General features: G+C 42.6%; 2 protein-coding genes across 7 annotated transcripts in view; one reads left to right on the forward strand and one right to left on the reverse strand.

The window, feature by feature from the left end:
* Window positions 1-122: 122 nt before the first annotated feature.
* B3GALT9 (beta-1,3-galactosyltransferase 9) lies at window positions 123-3170 on the reverse strand. The gene is made up of 2 exons (XM_005889502.3): window positions 2834-3170; window positions 123-1593 (listed from the first exon to the last, which is right to left on the reverse strand). Exons 1-2 carry the CDS (start codon window positions 2837-2839, stop codon window positions 490-492), a joined length of 1110 nt encoding a protein of 369 aa, XP_005889564.3. The 5' UTR covers window positions 2840-3170; the 3' UTR covers window positions 123-489.
* Window positions 3171-5635: 2465 nt separating this feature from the next.
* The window catches only part of FBXW2 (F-box and WD repeat domain containing 2), a 31310-nt gene continuing 14178 nt past the window's right edge, over window positions 5636-22767 (forward strand). Inside the window, exons 1-5 of one of the 6 annotated variants that reach the window (XM_070374999.1) lie at window positions 5636-5733; window positions 5836-5944; window positions 7623-11822; window positions 19686-19880; window positions 21857-21990. In XM_070374999.1, the coding sequence (XP_070231100.1) occupies window positions 11333-11822; window positions 19686-19880; window positions 21857-21990 (819 nt within the window). In that variant the 5' untranslated portion in view covers window positions 5636-5733; window positions 5836-5944; window positions 7623-11332. The other 5 variants (XM_005889483.3, XM_070374998.1, XM_070375001.1 and 2 more) reach the window with 5 other exon arrangements.

The raw sequence follows: 22767 nt of genomic DNA on the forward strand, positions 1-22767 counted from the left end.
TATATACTAGATAGCTAAAACTTTTAAATGTGATCCCACCATCCAGATTACGAAAAATGTTTCCTGCTTGCAGACAAGATGAACATTTTGTTAAATTCCTTATTTATTATTTCTCTTTAATACTGAGCATTCTAAAAGGTCAGTCACTGCTGTGATCACTGGAGTCATGACAGTTCCATAGAATGTGATTTTTAGAAACCCATTAATTATAAAAATGAAACAAGACTTCTGAGTTACAATTCAATTTTATGTCCTCTCTTTTCTAGACAGAAGGTTTTATTTTGAAGAGAATCACATTACACCAATTTAAATTTCTTAAAATGAGATCTCAATTCAGTGTAGTACATCAGATCAATAAAACACTTTGTACCTTGCTGAGTACAATTAAAGATCCAGAGAAACTACATAAAAACACAAGGAAGGAGGGACATTTTCTGTAACACGGTTGGAGGTAGTTTTAAAAAAACACACTTTGAAGAAAAAGAAATCCTAATCTTCATAAGACATGGCATTATTTTTTATGGTACCCATGTGAAAGCGTTTAAAGCTGTCAAGATACGTCAGAAGTTTGCAGGAAACAAGCCCATAATAGGTTTCAAGCAGCGTACATTCTTTTCCACTGTTAATTTCCTTCCATGCCCGGGGCATTTCAGCATCTGTGGTTTCTGAGGATGTGAAAATGAACTTATAGCAACATCTGTTGTATCTGATGTGCCTTTTCCCAGAAAACCTTGAACTGTGGATGGGTATAAGGCCAATGGACTTAGCACAAATTCCTATGAACACATCAGCAGGCACTATAATGGGTACTTCTTTGAAAACTACATACATCATCCGAGCCGCATCTTGGGACATAACAAAGGCCTCCCTGCTGCAGTAATCTGGGTAGTATTTTTCTGGGTACTGACTGAAAGGGACAAATTCTTGGCTATTAGCGTCTCTGTTGGGCGTATCCTGATGGATAACTCTTCCAACATAGATATCTTCAACGTGTTCTTTCAGATTGAGAAGATAGTCCACCAAGCTTGGTATATTGACAAACATCTCTTCATCAACCTTCAGGACAAACAGGGCATTTGGGCAGAAAGCCACAGCCCACTGCGTCATGGCAATAATCTTCAGAGTCTGGTTCTCAGCACTGTCCAAGAGGATGCCTCCAATTATGTCATTATTCTTTTGGGGCTCTTTGTCTATCTCTTGCTGAGTGGTTACCAAAACAGGCATTCCCAAAGCAAATAGTGTGAGAATGGGGTGCCCTCCGACACTGGTCACGTTACCCCAGGTTTTCCTGATGAGATCCCGCCTTGTTCCATTTTCTGGGCTACTGAATATAAGAGAGAGCAAAAATACACTCTTCCCTTTACACACCTCTGACTGGCTCAGGATATAGTATTTGGAAAGATTGCTTCTCAAGGGCTCCATGTTCAATTTTCTTGCCTTATCCTTAATTTCAAGAATTTTCATATCTACATAAGGCAAAGCATGCAGAAAATATTCTTCCACAAAATCAGCCCCAAAAAGCAAGGCATGAAACAGAATAACATTAAACAGGATGAAACACCACTGGTGAGTCCGAAGTCTGCAGAAAGTCACCTAAATGAAAGAACACATTCATTCGTTCAAGCTCCATCCCCATTTCTGTGTGTACACTCCCGGAACACTGTGTGTACACCTGAAAGTACGTAACAGTACACTATTTTAAGTGTTTATTACTAGTGTTTCTGTTACCTCTCTCACTAGATCTTGGTCCCCTGGACATAATGCCTCTCTCTTCTCCAGTACTACTCATACCCGTATTTAGCACGAAGTGGAAACGGAACAAAATGCTGGCTGTTTTCTTGCTTGGACGAAACCCTACTCACCATACTCAAGGCACCTGTGTTAGACACTGGGGAAACAGGAATCAGACGTAGACACGTGAATATCAAGTAACAGTTGGTGTCATTAGGCTAAAAACTTTTGGGAAATACACAACCGTCCTTTCCAGAACCAGTGTGCTTGGGTCAGTTTCTTCTCTGATTCCAAAGGTCCAGGCTATTTGACAGTGGAGTGGCAGCTTTTGTTGACCACTGCCAATGGCTATGTTCAAACATTTACATTCTTCTAGTAAGAGTTTTCAATTGAATACTGAATTCTGACATTATCTGTTTTGACACTGTCCCCTAATGTCTTTTTCAATATGGGCAGATTCCTGCTATCTGCGCAGAACCTTTTCCGAGATCTAGGACATACCTGATGCCAAGCTTATTCCATCTCATTCAAGGAGATGGAAACTTTCCATCTGGAAGAACATATACAATATAGTATTGCAATATAACAGAGCCAGAGACATTAGAAGAATTTAGTCTCTGTTCATCAGAGCTTCAATCAATAAAGACTCCCATAGTGACACTTAACGTCTTACTGAGCACTGGCTGTGAGCCAGGCCCTGTGCTACACACTTTACATGCCTTAACTCTTTCAGTCTTGCTAATATCCCTTTCAGATAGGTTATCTTCAGACTTAAACTGAGCATCCATGTGGTTAAGGCATTTGCTCAAGATCATTCAGCGAGTAAGAAGAGGGTGAGATAGGGCCATGATATGAACTCAGACCTGTCAGTTTCAAAGCTCACTCTTAACCACTAGAAACTCCCGAAGTCCATCTTTTACTTCCCTATGTCTTTTTAATAAGAAAACAACAACGAAGCAAAACAAATTGCCACAATTATAATCTGAACTCCTTTCCATTTTTTTTCAGTTCATCTGATGATTTACACAAAGAAGAAACTTCAGCCTACTCAAAAGCTTATTCTAGTAGATATAAAATGCTACAGAGATTATAAGAAACTTACCTGCATGTTCTCTGTGAACAATTTGGGGGCTTCGGAAATTATTGAGCCCAGATGCCAAAGTGTGTCCAAATGTATCTCAGGATCACTCAGTCTAACGGCAGTTGAAGTACAGTACCTCGTGCCTGAGACCTTCAGGATAAGGTTTCTTATCAATCAACCTGAGCTTTTGTCCCAGAATACCTTCTATCTAGCTCTATAGGAGAGCAAGCGCTGATCATGTTACAGCTACAGTGAATCCAGAACAAAGAATAGAAAGCAAACCTCTTTAAATGCCTCCAACCTTGTGTGCCTCTTGAAGCTGACCCCTTGTTTTTATATGGAGTTCCTGGTGAAGTATGTGTGGGAGTTGAAAGAACAGTTCACACATACGTCTCCATAGCATCATCACACAGGGAATGTATCTCAAGACACTAAACAGAGTAGTTTCTGCTCCCTGGTACATGCGCGTGCAGGAGATGTGTTAAACATCAGTGGGTCCTTGTCACCCCTGGGGGTGCATTTCTTCATCAGTGGGTCCTTGTCACCCCTGGGGGTGCATTTCTTCATCAGTGGGTCCTTGTCACCCCTGGGGGTGCATTTCTTCATCGGTGGGTCCTTGTCACCCCTGGGGGTGCATTTCATCGGTGGGTCCCTGTCACCCCTGGGGGTGCATTTCTTCATCGGTGGGTCCCTGTCACCCCTGGGGGTGCATTTCTTCATCGGTGGGTCCCTGTCACCCCTGGGGGTGCATTTCTTCATCGGTGGGTCCCTGTCACCCCTGGGGGTGCATTTCTTCATCGGTGGGTCCCTGTCACCCCTGGGGGTGCATTTCTTCATCAGTGGATCCCTGTCACCCCTGGGGCGCCTTTCTTCATCAGTGGATCCCTGTCATCCCTGGGGATGCCTTTCTTCATCGGTGGGTCCTCGTCATCCCTGGGGGTGCCTTTCTTCATCAGTGGGTCCTCGTCACCCCTGGGGGATGCATTTCTTCATCAGTGGGTCCTTGTCATCCCTGGGGGTGCCTTTCTTCATCAGTGGGTCCTCGTCACCCCTGGGGGATGCATTTCTTCATCAGTGGGTCCTTGTCATCCCTGGGGGTACCTTTCTTCATCAGTGGGTCCTCGTCACCCCTGGGGGATGCATTTCTTCATCAGTGGATCCTTGTCACCCCTGAGGGTGCATTTCTTCATCAGTGGGTCCTTGTCATCCCTGGGGATGCATTTCTTCATCAGTGGATCCTTGTCACCCCTGGGGATGCATTTCTTCATCAGTGGATCCTTGTCACCCCTGAGGGTGCATTTCTTCATCAGTGGATCCTTGTCACCCCTGGGGGTGTATTTCTTCATCAGTGGATCCTTGTCATCCCTGGTGGGTACCTTTCTTCATCAGTGGGTCCTTGTCATCCCTGGTGGGTGCATTTCTTCTACCCAAAGAAACTTATGGTGTAGTTTGATACATGTCTCATCAGGAAGGATTTTGAATTCCTAGTGTAGGCCATGTAAGATTGTTCTTAAATCAGTTATGTCATCCATCTACCTCTCCCAGGCAACTTTATCTCAAAATAGAAAACAACCTGTAATCCATTTTAGCCTAAACTGGAAAAACTAAGCATTTGATGTTTGCAATATTTCTATTGTCTCTATGTGTAGAAATTACTCCAAATACCATTTGATCAGCAAGTGTATTAAAGAAAGAAACAACATCCAGCATATTTTTATGTTCCTGTCACAAACAGTTGCACTGAACCTTCTGTTCCTATGCCAGGCTATGTTTCATGTTTCTCTTTTTGCATGTTGATCTTCCTGCCTGCCATTCATAGCAGTTTTTGTAGTTATTTGCCTAGGAATAATTCATTGCATTTTTTAAAAAATTCATTGCCATTTTAAAGCTGGCTGTTTTCTCAACAATCATTGTGGATTCTTGGAGATTTTTTACAAAGTGGGGAATATATATCCTAAAAAAATTCAAATGAGAATTTTTTTACTTATACAAAATTGAATGATTACATGGGTCTTGGATTTCATTAAATACAAATTCCATTTTGCAATTTTCACTTTTTAATGAGCCATAAATTTTGCTCCAGGATATCCTCTGGACTTAAACTGAGACAGTTTGGTTACATTGTCCATGAGAGGTTCATACAATATTATCTCTGGGCCAGCTCCATCTAGAATTTTCAGTTTGATTCAGCAAACTCTTAGGGTATTAGGGTTGAGATCATTTGCTGCAAATAGAAGTGCCTGGTTTTCTTGATTACCTTAGCACTGCCTTCTCTTTCATAAAGCTCACCCAAGCTGACATGTCAACTCAAGTCTTCCTAAATTTTCCTGTAATATCATCATCAGTCACCCGCTGCCTTAGAAGTTCTGTCTTCCTGTTGTCTACCAAACCAAACCAACTCTCTTAAGACCTGACTTTCTGAATTCCATACTTAGTTTCCACCACCACAAAGAATCAACTTTTTATTTCCCACGTGTTCAGTGCCCTAGATGTACTCCGGACGCATGGAGCCTTCGCTCTGCTCTACCACTAACTGCACGTACGACTGTCTGTCATATGAGTAGTTGTTCTTTGGACGCGTCTCTTACATTCCCCCTCTCCTCGTAAAGCGAGCATGAGAAAAAGTGTCGCACAGTCGGTGCAAGATCAGATTGGGTGACGGACATAACTTCACTGGACAATTTGTTTATAACGCCTGGAAGTAAACTTCGGGCCGGGTGCCACAGGTCTAAGGCGTCCGGCGCGTGCTCCGTTTCCCTCTACGATCCTCTGCCCTCACACTTCCGCTTCAAGGCGGGGCCGGAAGTGCAGCCGCGTCCGCTGGGCGCCGCGGGTGGAGGGACGCGCGGAGATGACGCAGGCAGCACCGGAAGCCGCTCCCCTGTGAGGCTGCGGACCCGGAGCGGCGGCCGCCGGTCCAGGTCTGTGTACTAGGCGGGGCCGGGTCGCGGAGGGGGTTGTTTGGCGCCCGCGCCTCTGCTGACCCGCCGCGCCTCGGGCTGTTTGCCTTTCTCTCGCTGCAGGCGCCATGGCTGCGGAGCGGACCCGGCCGCTGCGAGGCTCTGGCGGCCCGAGCGCGCCTAGTTGGTGTGAGCCCGGCGCGAGGTCCCGGGCCCCGGGGCGCTCGCTCAGGTCAGTGCCGCGCGGAACACGGCTCCGGGAGTAGGGGACCTGGGAGCGGCGAACGGGTTGAAGGGATCTGGAGTTGATTTAGAGATGGGAGAATTGAGTGATTGCCTCCTGGAGCCTCAGTTTCCTTAGCTGCGAAATGAGTTAACCATGATGTCCCAGGGCTGTCAATGAGTTTGAAGGATGAAGCAGTGTGGAGAGGCGGTTTATGAAGTACTAAACGCTGTACTAATGTGCGGGACTGCGCCATAATTGTGGGTATGCCATGGAAACAGGTGTGTATGTGGAGAGCTGCTTGCAATAAAGATAGCAAGGTTAATGTTAAATAATGGTGGTAACCAGCATTCTTGTAGGCTTCCACTGTGCGGATACTATGCTAAACGTTTTATGTGCATTATCCCGTTTATTCCTTGTAAAAACACTTGGAGATAATGCTGTTAGTGGTTACCTTTTACCAGTGAGGAAGTTGGGTTGAGATAGGTGAAGTGATTCGCCCAGGGTCACCCAGCAACAAGTGGGGTTGCAAAGCCCTGTTTTAGAAACCCTATTTGTATTCCTTCAAAGCTTTTAAAAATTCATCTTAAAACTGAAGGTGTATATAAACAGATCAGATATTCATACGGTCTTAAATTCATAAAGAGACCTTCACTCCTATTCCTCAACCCTCCAGTATTCTCTGGAAACAACCAGTATTAACCAGCTTCTTGAGTATTCAAAAGATATTTTATGTATATGTAAGTTTATTTAGATAAGCTCAGAGCCTCTGTTCTCTTTAACCCTGGTTGTGCTTGATAAGAAAAGAGAGGGAGGATGAAGCCTCCCTCCCAAAGATAGCAAATGTCTTGTTTTCTCTCTTGATTAGGCCAGGTCCTGAGAGAGGAGAGGTAAACTGCATTCATCATGTTCAGTCAGGAGTGTTTTATCTTTAGTAAGACCTGGAAGTATAAGTTTTGTTTTGCTACTTTGAGAAGGGTTGGGGCTGGGCAAGATATGCCTGCTCCTTCCTGTGAGACCCAGGGAAAGTCACTCCACTTTGGGGGCCGTAAATTTCTTCATTTATTAAGGGCAGTTCTCATACCTTCCACGAGGTCATGAAAATCACATGAGGTAACATCTATGAGTAGTACTCTGGTGTTTCAAACCAGTGCAAAGATGAGAGTTACCTGAGGGAACGTAGGGACTTAATAGCAGAACCAGAGACCAAACCCACGTCTCCCGTCTCCCAGTTTAGGAATCTTTTCACATCCATCTGTTTCGGCGCTTTGTGATTGTTAATACTGAGGGCCAAAGGGCACGTTTTATGTTTAGTCTGAAGTTGGGGTTTGTGGGGGAAGGATGGGACACCATGGAGTGTGGAGAGGGTGGAAAGAGAATGCCTCTCCTGGGAAATCAGCCTCATGTCAGTAACTGCCCTTAATTATAAAATTAAATTCCCAGTAAGTTTGAGCACTTAAGGTTTTTCTTTTTTTCCTGTATATTTTAATCCATTTTAAGAAACATGGGGGTGGGGGATGGGGGAACAGACCAAAAAGAGAAACTGGTAATGTGCTGGGGTTGAAGGGGATGTTACTGGAGCTTTCCTGCCAGGTACTCATAGTGATAAAACTAACAAAAAGTGCCATTTGAGTTACCCTACTGGGCTGTGTTCTAAGCTTGTCCCTACTGTTTGTGATTCATGCAGTGCCCAAGATGAGCTGGCTTCCATTTTGCAGATGACAGAACTGAAGCTCAGAAGTTAGTTGAGTATGTCCATAATCACATAGGAAGTGGCTGAATCTGCGGAAGATTTGGTTGACTTCCAAGCATTTTCCTTCGCCTCAGTCCGCCTCTATAGTTAGCTGCCCTTGGCTACCCCGGTAGTGGGAGGCCCACCGCCCTGGAGGCAGCTGCTCCGTTATTGGGACACTCTGATGCTTAAACTCCTCCTTCAGTTGGATTGAAATCTCACTTCCTGAAGTATTCCCTGTGGGGCCTTGTGCTGCCAGTACGTGATATTCCTAGAGGCTCTCTAAGAGTTCAGTTTAGACCTATGACCTTAAGAAAGTTCTCTCCAGAGTCAGTTCATTTTTTAGAGAAACAAAAGCTGATTTAAAAAGAAAAAAAAATAGTGCATTCTGCAAAGCTAATGGGTCCTACTGTATTTTTAAAAGATGCCTTTTTCATGAGAGTGAGAGATGAAGAACTGGATAAGACCTTCCCATAAAGGGTTCAGTAGCTTAAAGGGCAGTCTTTAAGAGTTGGAAGAAAAATTCTTGTTAGGAGAATGTGTAAATCTCAGAAATGCCTGGGTTTTTAAAGGTGCTCAATGGCAAACTCATGCCATAATCTCTGTGGTGTCATGGGTTCATTGATTGGGTGTGCTCTACAATGTCTCTTAGTTATTGGTAATGATACTGTTTTCATGGGTATTATAAATTTGCCTTGTGTCCATTTAAGTAACAGCTCATTGTACACAAATGTCAGTATTCCTAAGATGTGTATGTGGCACACTTGATGTGTGTGGCCGGGCAGATGTGATAGAAGAAGCCCCTCCCCCCACTTCTTCACGGTAAAACATGATTCCTGGGCACGTGTTTTGGTTATATTTTTAATTGGCCAGGATTAATTAGCTGTTGGCAACATTTTGTGACTGTCCACAGAAACTTTTTTCTTGTCTTGCTGTGAATGATTTTTTTAAAGTAAAACTTTTCCAGAAATATTACAGATAAAAGGTTGTTAGGATTCAGAAAAAGGAGGCTTGTTAATCTTGTTGGTGGCTTTTTTTTTGCTGTGCCAAGCAACTTGTGGGACCTTAGTTCCCTGACCAGGGATCAAACCCAGGCCCTCTGGCAGTGAACATGCAGAGTCCTAACCATTGGGCAACCAAGAAATTCCTAGGACACTGTTATCTTGTGTTAAGTTCATATAACTTGCCATGAACTCATTAGTTTTTGGCAGCCAAGTAAATCCTTAAATTAATGAATCCTACCTAGCCCAAACCCTGCTGCTGCTGCTGCTAAGTCGCTTCAGTCGTGTCCGACTCTGTGCGACCCCATAGACGGCAGCCCACCGGGCTCCCCTGTCCGTGGACCCTGAGACTTATTAAAATAAGTCCATTCACTATTCGATAACATTAGACACCAGATGATGTGATTAGAAGTGGTTTGTTTGCTTTAACTGCTTTTTGTCTGATAACAAATGTTCCTGCCACGTTTGATGTTGGGAAATTAATGAAAATGATCTTTACATACCTTAATATTAATGAAGTTGGACAGTGAGATCTGACTATTTGTGTAAACCTGGTAAATGATCATGGCATCTCGTCCCATCACTTCATGGCAAATAGATGGGGAAGCAGTGGAAACAGTGATGTTATTTTCTCGGGCTCCAGAATCACTGCAGATAGTGACTGCAGCCATGAAATTAAAAGACACTTGCTCCTTGGAAGAAAAGCTACGACAAACCTAAACAGCATGTTAAAAAGCAGAGACGTTACTTTGCTGACAAAGGTCCATCTAGTCAAAGCTTTGGTTTTTCCAGTAGTCATGTATGGATGTGAGAGTTGGACCATAAAGAAAACTGAGCGCTGAAGAATTCATACTTTTGAACTGTGGTGTTGGAAAAGGCTCTTAAGAGTCTCTTGGACTGCAGGGAGTTCCAGCCAGTCAATCCTAAAGGACATCAGTACTGAATATTCATTGGAAGGACTGATGCTGAAGCTGAAGCTCCAGTCCTTTGGCCACCTGAAGTGAAGAACTGACTCACTGGAAAAGACCCTGATGCTGGGAAAGATTGAAAGCAGGAGGAAAAGGGGACGACAGAGGATGAGATGGTTGGATGGCTTCATCAACTCAATGGACATGAGATCGAGCAAGCTCCGGGAGTTGGTGATGGACAGGGAAGCCTGGTGTGCTTCTATCCATGGGGTTGCAAAGAGTCCGACACAACTAAGTGACTGAACTGATAAATGAATTTATTTTCCTCTTTCATGTTAATTTGGACATTAGGTTTTTAAATTAGTATGACAGTATGATGGGAAACTGGTCAGATTACAAGGAAGGTTTGTTTGTTTGTTTTTTAATCATTGAAATGTTCCAACACATGAAAATCTAATTTTAAAAAAACCCCATGTACTTACTGCCCAGCACTAGTATCTATCAACATGGCTGATCTTGGGAAAGATGGTTTTCACAGATTTGCTTTACTTTTTCTTCTCTTCCCATTAGTTTAGTCCCCATTGTTAAGAGTGGGTAGACACTTGGCATAATGTGGATTGATGGATACTTTTATTTTTTGGGGGGAGGGGGGGTTCCAGTTAGCTTTAAAGGGGGAGATGGTATAATCTGATGGACTCAGTGTTCCCAGATCTTATCACCAGGTTGTGATTCTCCTGATGGTAGCTGGCTTCATAAGAGACAACTTGGTGTGTCTGGAAGAGTCCTGATCTTGAGAGCACTGGCTTTCGGTCTGTTATGTTGCTATTTTAATAGCACTGTTGGCTGTAGGCAAATCACTTACCTTCTCTGACCTGCAGCTTCCTCATGTGCTAAGTGAAGGAAATGGTACCTTTCTTTGTGCGTCTTGTAAGCATCAAGATGACTAATTTGTCTTATTTGTGCACACCTCCAGGACCCTCATGGCTCTTGGGGACACGTGAGGTTAAGAGATGTCACCAGCTCATGTTAACCTTGTTAAAACAGACCATGTAAGGCCAGATAAGGCTTTTGGTAATTCATGTTCTAACAGGCAATGCCATAAAGGAAGTGGAAGAACCAGAACACCTGAGCCATATAACTTATTGCATCTGCTTATTTTTCTTCCCCAAACCTTTTTGCCTAAGCATCTATTGCAAAAGCTAGTAGTCAGTTCTGTGATTCCTATAACAGGTCAGGTTATACCTAGCCTGGTAACTGATGTCTCAAGTTACTGGCCTAGAGACTGACTTTCTGGGGGTCACATCCTTGTGCTTATTTTTGTGATTTTCGTGCCCAAATAGAGTGTATTTAAGAAAATGGTGTCATGCTGATTTTGATGGGGTTCTATTATACAGAATACACTGTTTCACAAAGAATGGATACTTTGTAAATCTTCTACTGTGAAGATGCGTAGCTCGTGCTAGACTTCAGGAGGATTGAGGCACACACCAGAAGTACTTTCACTGAGTTATGTCTTGGAGGTCATGATTTGTTAAAGTATGTTTTCTCAAATGTTTTCTTCTGTGCCATGGAAATTATTTCCGATAAATACAATGTATTAACTGTAAAGTTGTAATGTAACTAAGCTCTAAAGTTGTAACAGTTTTTTGCACTAATTTTTAATACTTCATTTGTTAGCAGTCTTGCTTGAACCGTCTTTTTGAGCAGAACTAATACAATATTTTGATGTGCCACAGGTAAATTTTTCCATAACCTTATGGAGAGAAAGGACTTTGAGACATGGCTTGATAACATTTCTGTTACATTTCTTTCTCTGACGGACTTGCAGAAAAATGAAACTCTGGATCACCTGATTAGTCTGAGTGGGGCAGTCCAGCTCAGACACCTCTCCAATAACCTGGAGACTCTGCTCAAGCGGGACTTCCTCAAACTCCTTCCCCTGGAGCTCAGTTTTTATTTGTTAAAATGGCTCGACCCTCAGACGTTACTCACATGCTGCCTCGTCTCTAAACAGTGGAATAAGGTGATAAGTGCCTGCACGGAGGTGTGGCAGACCGCCTGTAAAAGTCTGGGCTGGCAGATAGATGATTCTGTTCAGGACGCTTTGCACTGGAAGAAGGTTTATTTGAAGGCTATTCTGAGAATGAAGCAACTGGAGGACCATGAAGCCTTTGAGACCTCATCTTTAATTGGACACAGTGCCAGAGTGTATGCACTTTACTACAAAGATGGACTTCTGTGTACAGGTAAGAGAGCCTGACTATTTTTTTTTTTTTTTTTAATTTTTGCGTTTTGTGGAGTGTAATCTTACAGAACAAAATACTCCTCAGGCTTGAGAACAGCAGTCGTTAATTATCTGATATATCTATGATGGCATAGATAGATGCTCCATCCCTGACTGGTTCCTCCTCGCCCCACCACCACCCCTTTTTCCTTTTTCACTCTGAGAAGACAATTATTTTTATAAAATTTTATGAGAAGAAAGCTCCAGACATTCTTATAAATGTGATATGAGTCTGAAAGCTCTGACTACGTTTTTCTATGCTTTTTTTCCATATACGGTCCTTCATGTTGGTTAAAAAATTTTTTTTTCTTATTAACAGTAATTTTTGGGGAAAAAAAGCTGTATAAAAATTGCTGTGTGGTCCTAGCAAATAATTCATTTTGAAAGAATTATGAAACCTCTCTGTGTTTGTTTCTTTGTATTTAAAATATACAAAGGGAGCTATTTCTCTTGCTCTAAGATCCTGTGGTTCTGAGAAGAATTTAGAAGAGTTTGGGCATGGGAATGAAAATAGTTGGATATTTTAAAACTCAGCAAGCAGGGCTTCCCTGGTTGCTCAGTGGTAGAGTTCGCCTGCCAGTGCAGGAGATGTGGGTTTGATATCTGAGTCGAGAAGATCCCCTGGATAAGGAAATGGCACCCACTTCAGTATTCTTGCCTGGGAAATCCCATGAACAGAGGAGCCTGGCGGGCTATGGTCCGTTGGGTCGTGAAAGAGTCAGACACGACTTAGCGACTAAACAACAAGAACAACAAGTAGTTAAGTAACTTTTTATTATAAATGTAATGATTAAAGTTAGAATTATGTGCATCTTCCAATTATAATGGGCGTGTGTTTCTGCATATGATGATATAGTTAGTGCCCGTGCGTCAGGCAGTACATGTTGATAGCTGTCGTATGTAATGACTAAGCAGAGTTTAGAATGGCTCGAGGTTCTAGATCACCTTGTCAGATCACAGTGCTATTCACTCCCATCATATATGATATACAGTACTGGGCTTCCCAGTGGTGCAGTGGTAAAGAAGCCGCCTGCCAGCGCAGGAGACACAAATTGATCCCTGGGTCAGGAAGATTCCCCGCAGTAGGAAGTGGCAACCCACTCCAGTATTCCGGCCTGGAAAATCCCATGGACAGAGGAGCCTGACGGGCTGCCGTCTGTGGGATCACAAAGAATCAGAACCAACTCAGCAGCTGAGCGCAGCACCACAGCACAGGGACATTCGTGTGCTTCCTCCAGAGTGATTTCTGACAGACACTGGAGTGTTAGCCACACCACACGGCTGTCATGTGCTGTTTCTTTGTGTAAATGTGTCATCACTTAGCCATTTCCATACTCGTGCGTACTCAGGTTGTTTCTGTTCTTATGGATAGTTTTGTCTGCGTTATTTTTTCCCTTTGGATTATTCATTTGAGGCAGAAGCCTCAGAGCAGAATCACCAGATCCAGAAGTGTGAGTGATTTCATAGGTCCTCTTAGTGCCCTTTGCAGATGTACTGAATTGATGCTATGCCCGCAGCAAAGTCTAGGGTAAACCTGCCTCTCCCTCAGAGGCCTACCATACTCAGTTTAATATTTTCAGTAGTTAAGAGAGAAACGATTTCTGAAGACTGTTTTAAAATTGAATTTCTTTATTCATTGAGGATGTCCATTTTCTTATGTGGTGACATTCTCTGAAATGCTCAACACTTTGTCAGTTTTATAAAATAAACATTTAAGATATTTCATGGTTTTGTCATCCTGAGATTACTTCATGCTCATGTTATTTTCCCTGTCCTATTAAAAGCCTGATTATTGGAACAATATCATCTGTTCTTCTATACCTTGGTATACTTTGCCACCTGTGGTGATGACTTTTCAATATTCTTTTTGCCTCATAATCACTGGCAGGTTTTTTTTTTTTTTAAGATGCCATATTGCCTTTGAATTTGGCACTTACTCACACTTGGATCAATACTGGCAGTTGACTCATTTTCAGAACTAGCTCCAGCTTTTTTTTTTTTTTTTTTAATGTCTTGTTAAAGTTCACTTTTGAAATGCAATAAAACCTTAGTTACTTGGCCCAGAAGTGAATGGAATACATTCACTGAATTCCCTAATTACCTGGGCAGTTAATATCTACAAATGACTGTGGACACAACCCCACATTTTAAGATTATTCTCCGGGTGAGTCTATATGCTGTCTTATTTTTAGTATGATTAAATTCACGGGCTTTGCTTATGGAAAAGTATGCTGTTGAAAATGATTCAAAGCATTTGTTTGAAGCAGCATTCCTGAGACTGTTACTAGCAAGAAATATTTGTTAATAGAATTAAATGTGTTTGTATCATCTTGTCACTTAAGAGCTTGTCTTTTCACCGTTGTTGAATTGGGAAATTCTGAATTTGGCAGTAAACTTAGTGACTCAGATCAGCCCTTAAGCAAGCAGTGGAACAGGATTACCAAAAGGGTTAATAATGCTAACATTAGCACAGTACAGATTGTGTGATTGTATGAGATTGTATGTCTGTTCAGACTTTCAGAAATTCTGCTCATCTCTGAAATGGGAAGAAAGGAATGTATTGTGCTTTGTGCTGTTCATAGATATTTATTTCTGAAATGCCTACTGTGTGACAGGCAGCGTAAGCATGCGAGCAGAATTAGAATTGTTATTTCCTCAAAGAATGTACACGCTGTGGTCAGGAAGGTAACCTGATTGAGCAAAAGTCTGTGTGTGAACTGTGGCTAATAGAAAACGCTGCCATGGGCAGTTGCTGCTCTGCTGCAGTAGATACTTCCTGTGTGGAATTCAGACTCAGAATTGTCAGGTCTGACTTTTCAGGAGAAGCCCCAAGCCTAGGTTTTTGTGAAATAGCCTCATTTTTTAAAAAGTATTAATTTTCTAAGTATTATTCTAATTTTAAAAATATTGTGGTTAGATCATATTCAACCTATAAATGGCTATATTGTGACCTCTGACTTGCAGGCAAACGAGAAAAACAAGAGCTATAAAGGAGGTGTGATCAGATGCTGTATTTAACTAGTTTTGTTGTGGTGAATATTTCAGATTATATACAGATGTCAAATCGTTACATTATACACCTAGAATTAGTACATTGTTGTCTGTCAGTTATATCTTAATTAAAAGAGAGACCAACCCCAAAAATGATGTAGTTGAATTGTATGAGGAAAATAAAGTTATGTAGTTTTTCAAAAGAAGGAATGGTTTCTTCATTTGAGAAAGTAGAGCAGTGTTTATGTTGGGTCTTGAAGAATGTACACATTTTGGAGATGTGAGATGCAGTCAGGGGTTTCCAACAGGAAGAGAAGCATTCTAAAGGCCTGGAGAGGTCCAAGCACGGAGGGGGAAATACCGAAGTCTTAGAACATAAACCGGGACTCTAAGACTCTTAGAATATGATCTGAAGAACTAGGTTTGGGCTGGAGTGCTGTGAACATGTATTTGGACAGTTTCCTGTGAACTCTGAATGATTTGTGAGCAGAAAGTCTGGTTCAGAGCCTTCCACTTCAAAGAAACTAGTGTTTCTTGTTTCTGTCAGACTTGGGTCCTCTTTTTACAAGATTTTACAATATCCCCCTATCATGAATTAAAAGTCATGGAAGCAACTTATCTATACATACACATTTTGGAAATCAATATAATAGCCAAAGTCTGACCCAGAGGAGAAGTAAGAGAACTGTAATTTACAGTAACGTTGAACACAGGCTCCACCGTGGCTGTTCTGGAAGGTGGTAACCAGGTGTCTGCACCTCTGTGTGCTGTCGTCGTGAGCATGGCAGCTGTGAATGGAGAAGGTTGTATTTGTGTCACAGATACCATCCATGACTTGATCTTTTCACATGCTGAACAGCCCTTAGCAGAGTCCCCAGGAAAGAACATCTTTCCTCAGTTTATCTGATGGTTACACTCATAGAAAATTAAGCACACGGTTAACCTGCTCGTGGGCTTTGTACAACAGCAAAAATTGGGCTCAGGTAACTAAGAGTAAGCCTTACACTTAGGAATGTCCGGCAGGACCTTCGGGATGCCCTGCAGAGCACAGGCTGACTCTCTTTGTGCGCTGCAGACGCTGCAGTGTGTCCAGCGTCCCTGGGCTCTGCCGAGTGGAGGCCAGTAATGTCCTCGCTGAGACAGTGAAGCCACCCTGCCGTTTAGATATTAATTCTTCTGATAACTTTTAACAGACAGATCTCGAGCTTCCGAATTAAATTACTAGTCCATTGCAGTTCCGATGAGTTTAAATACAGGATACTAAGGGTAGAGATTTTTGAAAGTAGCAGTTGAATGGAAGAGCAGCTATTGAAATAGAAATGACAGGATTTGGCAGTGAATTGGGTATGTGGCAAGGAATAGGGATATTTCAAAAATGACTGAAGTCTTCTAGCTGCATGTATAAATGCGAAGATAGTACTAGTAAAAGACTAGAAACTGAGGATAAATTCAAGAGGATAGATGGAGTTCCATGTGGGATGAACTGAATCTAATTGGATGTGTAAGTGGAGATTCCCGTAGTACTTGGAAATGCAGGGTGAGAGCTTTCGAGAGTGCTCAGGGCTAGAGAGAATGATTTAGGAGTTAGTCACATCATAGCTGTGGCTGCAAGTGAAATTTTAAAAGGAGAGAGGAAAAAGAATGCACAGAGTGTAGGGTGGATCCTTTAAGTGTGTACCCAGAGAAAGGGGAGAGGCAAAGAGACAGAAGGCTAATAGGGTTTTAAAAAGGAGAATGAAAGGTGCCTGTCTTAAAGAGGCACTAGTAAATGTTTATTCAGTTGGTTAACAGAGTCAAATGACTGGGGTGGTTGGAGAGCTGAGATCTGATTCTGCCAGTAAACGTTTAAACTTAGCTTGATAAGATACCTTACTCTATTTGCGTTGCAGCTCATTTTTCTGCTTACCTTTGTTACCCATGTCTGTAATTTTTACGTCAAAGATTGTTTTCACCCTGTTTTCTGAAGTGAGAGGGCTTTTTTTCCCTTTTCATGTAATGAAAAACATTACTTTCCCACTACTTCCCAGTCACACTGAGCTGCAGTCAGCGCCCCTGTTTGAGGCAGCGCATTCTGACAAGCATTGTCAGTAATTCCTGGATAGTTTTTAGTAGAATGGGTTCCAGGAGTTCTTTATGAATCGATGCTAATGCGTGTTCACATATATTTATATAATAAATAGAGGTATTTAGTAGGTACTTAAATAGTTACATTCCAGGGATTGGTAAACCACAAACCACAGGGGCCAGACCCAGCCGAGTGGAGCAATTGCCCCAGAGACTGTGGCTCAAGAAGACTAGTCTATTTACTGTCCAGTCTTTTATAGAAAAAGTTTGGCTGAGCTCTGGCATAGACTGTTGATGTTTTATTTTTTTGATTGGGGAGAGAGTGCTGATCACTGTATTCATCCTTTAGATTTCAACTTGTTAATATTGAAAAAATTTTTTTAATTTTGTATTTATTCTTATTTATTTATTTTTGGTGGAGCCATGTGGCATGCGAGGTCTTGGTTCCCTGACCAGTGATTGAACCCGTGCCATTGGCATTGGCAGCTCGGAGTCTTAACCACTGGACCAGGGAAGTCCCAAGTTTGGGTATTTTTTAACCCATGAAACTCCTTCTTCACACAGTCCTATACCAAGGCCTGGCTTCACAGCAAATCAGAGTGAACAAATATATGTGAACACCCATTAGGGTCGATACAGTGTGGAGCCAGGCGTGCCTTCTCCTAGGGCGTGTCTGTGGAGCACCTTGATGTTGAGGAGCACAGCCGTAAGCCCAGCAGAACTTCACCTGGGGCGCTTTCTCCTTTCATCCCCTCCTCGTATCTGCTGTGGGCTTTTGTACTGCCCACCACTTTAGAGTTGTTACTGCTTGTTTAGCCTTTCTGTCTTCCTTGGAAGACCAAGCACCATAAGAGCAGGATCCCTGCCTGACATAAAAGTTCTCTAAATATGGGTTGAATGAATGAAGGCGACCCTGTGAAACACTGGCGGTAAATCAGAACCAAGCTCAGTTAGGACCAAACATGTTTTCTTTTCCTGCTTTAGCTTCCTAGAAATACAGTCACAGAATGTTGACTCTGCCAAAAATCTGAGAGGACCTTAAAGGTTATCTGGACCTGTGCTGTCCATCGTGGTAGCCACTCACGAGCACCTGAGATACGGCTAGCTCAACTGAGATGTGAAACAGGAAGTACTTGCTGGATTTTGAAGATTAGAATATAAACTATTTCATTAATTTCTATATTGATTACATTAGCTGATAATGTGTTTTTTTGGCATACTGAGTTAAAAATTAAATTATTTCCTCTTTTTTGTACTTTTTAAAGTAAATATTAGAACAATTTACATTGTGTATGTGGCTTGTCTTATCTTTCTGTCGGATAGTATTCTTAGATCATTGGTCCTCAGTGGTTGCTAATAAGTTCGCCTGGCAAGTTCCATGATTATTGGCTCCTGCCTCAGATGTTCTGAGTTAGAATCTCTGAAGATAAGGCCTAGCATGTATGTCTTGATAAAAGCTCTCCAGTGGATTCTGATGCCTCATATGCCATTGAGAGCCACCAGCCAAGTCTCACCTTTCATTTTATAGAAAGGAAACTGAATCCCTAATTAGTAAAATGACAACAAATAGGGGCTTCATTTCAGTATGCTCTCATAGGGATTTCCCAGGGTGAAATTTCTGCTCTTTCATAACTGATAGATATTTTTCCATTGGCTGAAACAGTGGCTCTTGATCAGTCCTTAAAGGTGGAATTGTACATGGCTTTATTTAGTCATTTAAGTTTTTTGAAAACTGATCAGTTGGTGCTTTTCCAAGATACCATGTCCTTATTACATCAATTACATTTATGTATCTTCAAAATGACTTTCTCTTTGTCAATTCTTAATATTTTTATAAAGGTAAATTGTGAAACATGAATTAATCATTACGATTTTAAATGTGATTTCCCCAGTGGCTCAGTGGTAAAGAATCTGTCTGCAGTGCAGGAGACATGGGTTCAATCCCTGGGTCTGGAACGTCCCCCGGAGGAGGAAATGGCAACCCACTCCAGTATTCTTGCCTGGGAAATGCCGTGGACAGAGGAGCCTGGTGGGCTACAGTCCATTGGGCCACAAAGAGTCAGGCATGACTTGGTTACTAAGCAGTAATGTTGTGAATTGTTACACAGTTTTCATCAGAGGCAGAAGTGAAACCTGTGTTTTATCTTGCATAATCTTAAGAGACTTTACAGGCTCTTTGCTGAATTGTTATGAGTGTCTGGGAATAGTTTATGTCTTGTTTTCTTTGAAGCTCCTTCACACATTTCAGGATGGCTCAAGAAATTAGCAGTTAGCCTTTATAGAAGTTAACCCGTGATCGGGGCTTGTCTTTGACTTGCCTTAGAATGGACATGTTCCAGCCTACAGCTTTACTATTTCAGCATTGTTTGTTTGTTCAGAGTTGTTGGATAATGGACAGGCAGGCAAGTGTGTACATGCAGTGACAGGTAATACCCATCATTTTAAGCTTAAGTCAGAGAGCTCATGATAGCCAGAGATGCAGGGAAATTTACAAGGGACGCACCGAGGGGTGCGCCAGTCTTAACACAGCTCTATAAACTCGAGCGTTTGGGGGAAAGGACTAAGGCTTGGAGTCCGTCCCAGGGCTGCTAGCACTGTTTTGGAGATGCAGAACAGGCTGTGTTCCTCTCTCTCTGCTTTGGTTTTCCCTAGCTATAACGCGGGAGTGCTGGAGGAGGTTAAAGTTCTCCTTTAAGGATGCGATTCTGGGGACTGATGTTACTTCTTTAGTGTTTGTCTTCTTATTAACCTCCCTGTTTTTCTCTTGAAGGGTCAGACGACTTGTCTGCAAAGCTGTGGGATGTGAGCACAGGGCAGTGTGTTTATGGCATCCAGACCCACACTTGTGCTGCGGTGAAGTTTGATGAGCAGAAGCTTGTGACAGGCTCCTTTGACAACACTGTGGCCTGCTGGGAGTGGAGCTCCGGAGCCAGGACCCAGCACTTCCGGGGGCACACGGGGGCGGGTGGGTCGCCTTTCTTCAAGGCTTTCCAGTTACTCTAACTTCGTTGCTTAAGGCCAGGGGCCAAGAATGTGATCCCTCTTTTGTTTTTGTTTTTTTAATGTAATCTGTCATTCCCCTACTTCTTCTTCAGTCAGTACAGTTAATCCCTCACTCAGGTTATTCTTACAGTTGTACCTCGAGCTTTGCTTTTCCGTGGCCCGATTTTTAACTCGAGATGCCTTTGTACCCTTAGGCGAGGAGAGGCAGTTCTTCTTTTCTCCTGTTTCATTTATTTCCTGTTTGCACAGTCGGCCCCCTTTGTTTTGGTCAAATTCCATACCTCCAAATTGAGTAAATGTAAATTCAGTCCACTTTATTTGTAGAGTTAGGACTGGAAATCCTTAGTAGTGACTACACAGATTACATCCAGTTGGAGCTTGGTTGATGATAATCTGACTGCTGAGAGACCAGATGAAAAGGAGGTCCCCGCGTGTTTCCTGATGAGGTTGCAGCAGCCTTAGTCTGTAAAGTGGCCACCTGAATGAAACCTTGTGACCAGAGCATCTCCTCTGCCGCGTCGTATCCTGGAGCTTTGTGCAGCAATCACGTGGTCTAGTTCCCTTCTCCTCCCCCGCCCCCATTACCCACTGCATTAGCCTCTGAGAGTCACAGTCTGTGCTCTTGAGCATCATTTATGAGCGCCATCCTGGACACCTTGAACAGGTTGAGTCTCTCTGCTGTAGGCTTCCAGTAACCTGTGTAACACCTGTCATCCAAGTGAGTCTGGTAACTGGTTCCCCACCAGCCTGTCAGCACTGGAACGGCAGGGATCCCACCTGTCTTATTCACCCTTAGGTCCTGAATTCCTTGCATGGTGCTCAGTAATTCTTTAAATTTAGCTGTTTTATGGCAAAAAAACAACAACAATAAACCCCACCAAATCTGCACCCCCCCCCATTTTGTTTGTCATCCTGTACATTTTTCTTCAGTCTGCTACCACTTGTTTGTGGTAATTAATATTTGAAGATACATGATTTAATATGGAGCTTATGTAGCAAATGAGTGCAGTATTCCACATTGTCAAGGATTGCACCTGTTCCAGGTGAGTTTACACCTGGTTAGCTTAGAGAGCCCTGTTCTAAAAAACTTCCCCCTTACTGTTCCCAGGACACTGCTGTGGCTTTTCCTAACTCCGCGCCTCTGCTGCTCCCTCTACCTGCAGTATTCTCTTTCTTTTCTTGATAAACTCTGCTCATCCTTCAGGGCCCACCTCCAATATCGCCTCTTCCCTGAAGTCCTCCCTGATCCCCCTGGGCAGAGTTAGTCATTCTCCTTGGTGTTTCCCTAGCAAGAGGTAAACATTTACTTTTTTTTGGACTTCCTTCTCTATCCCTCACTTAGTCAGAGTTCCTTAAAGAAAAGAGCAGTGTCTTCATCTCTGCGCCCCTGGTGTCCCTTCAGAGCTTGACGGGCATTTGAACACAAGTACTTGTTATACTCAGGCACTGTCTAGGTGCCAGGGATATAGGTCTGAAGAAGTCAGACAGTTGAGAGAATGGCTCAGTCTGAACTTAAGATCTTCGCTTTGTGTTTCTCATTACCCTGGCTTTTCTTGAGTATGAGTACGCTTGACATTTTATCTTACGCAGTAAATAGTACAAATCTCAGTAGGTCCACCTGTTTTTCTTCTCAGTCCTGAGAAGAAATGCCTGTATCTCCGACACTTGTTTGTCTCTGACTCTGAAGCTAGTACAAATATGAGAGATTGTATATTCCAGGGACTTTCCATCCTTAGGATAATAAGCTATAATACTAAGAATTTTGCAATGGGTATTTTTTTTTAGCAAAAAATTGCTAGTTGAGAAAGCACCCTTCTTACAGTAGTTCTGGTTAAGAAACCACACACTTGGGCACTGGGAAGAATAAGTGTAATTGAACTCTGTCATATGAGACCCTCAGGCAGAGGCGTGTTTAACTGTGTGTGTTGTGTGCACTAGTGTTCAGTGTCGACTACAACGACGAACTGGACATCTTGGTGAGTGGCTCTGCAGACTTCACTGTCAAAGTGTGGGCTTTATCTGCTGGGACGTGCCTGAACACACTCACCGGGCACACAGAGTGGGTCACCAAGGTGAGAAGACTTCTGATGCTGACATCACTCTTGCCGAGGGTGGGGAAGCTGGGGGCGGGTTGGAGGACGGTAGACAGTGACTCATAAGTGTAGATGAGTCATAAGATGGAATAGATGCAACCCCAAGGCATGATGGTGTACAGCAGTGACCAGCATGTGAAAGACGCTCAGTAAATTAGTGAATGAATGGCTATGGACATGGGAGGATGCTCACAACATACTAGGTGGATAGAGGGAGTGAGTAAAACAGGTTATAGCAAAAGCTACCTAGAGTATGATGATAGTTTCTGAATGTGCTTTTGCACCAAAGTGTTGAAGGTGATTATTTCTTGTGAAGTTGTGAGTACTTTTTTCCCTTTAGGATAAGCACGTTTCTTTTTAAATCAGAAAAGCAGTTTTCATTTTGAAAAAGAAAGCTATTGCTGGAAGTGGAACAGAGGGAAATGTGCAGTCTCTTTAAAACACCATTGTGCTGGTCTCTAGCCACTTTTATTCAACGTATAATTGGAAGTTGTAGCCAAAGCAGAAGAAAAAAAGGCATCCATGTTGGAAAGGAAGAGGTAAAACTCTCAGGATTTGCGAATGGATGATAATATTTTGGTGACAGCATCAGAAATCTGTTAGAACTAAAACATGTAAAATTGCAAGATATAAAATCTATATACAAGATCTGTTGCATTTCTGTACACTGATAAAGAACTATCAGAAAAAGAAGTAAAAAAAAAACAGTCCCATGTACAGTTGCATCAAAAAGAATGAAATGCCCTGGGAATAAAT

The sequence above is a fragment of the Bos mutus genome, chromosome 8, assembly GCF_027580195.1.
Source record: "Bos mutus isolate GX-2022 chromosome 8, NWIPB_WYAK_1.1, whole genome shotgun sequence".
Classification (NCBI taxonomy): Eukaryota; Metazoa; Chordata; class Mammalia; order Artiodactyla; family Bovidae; genus Bos; species Bos mutus.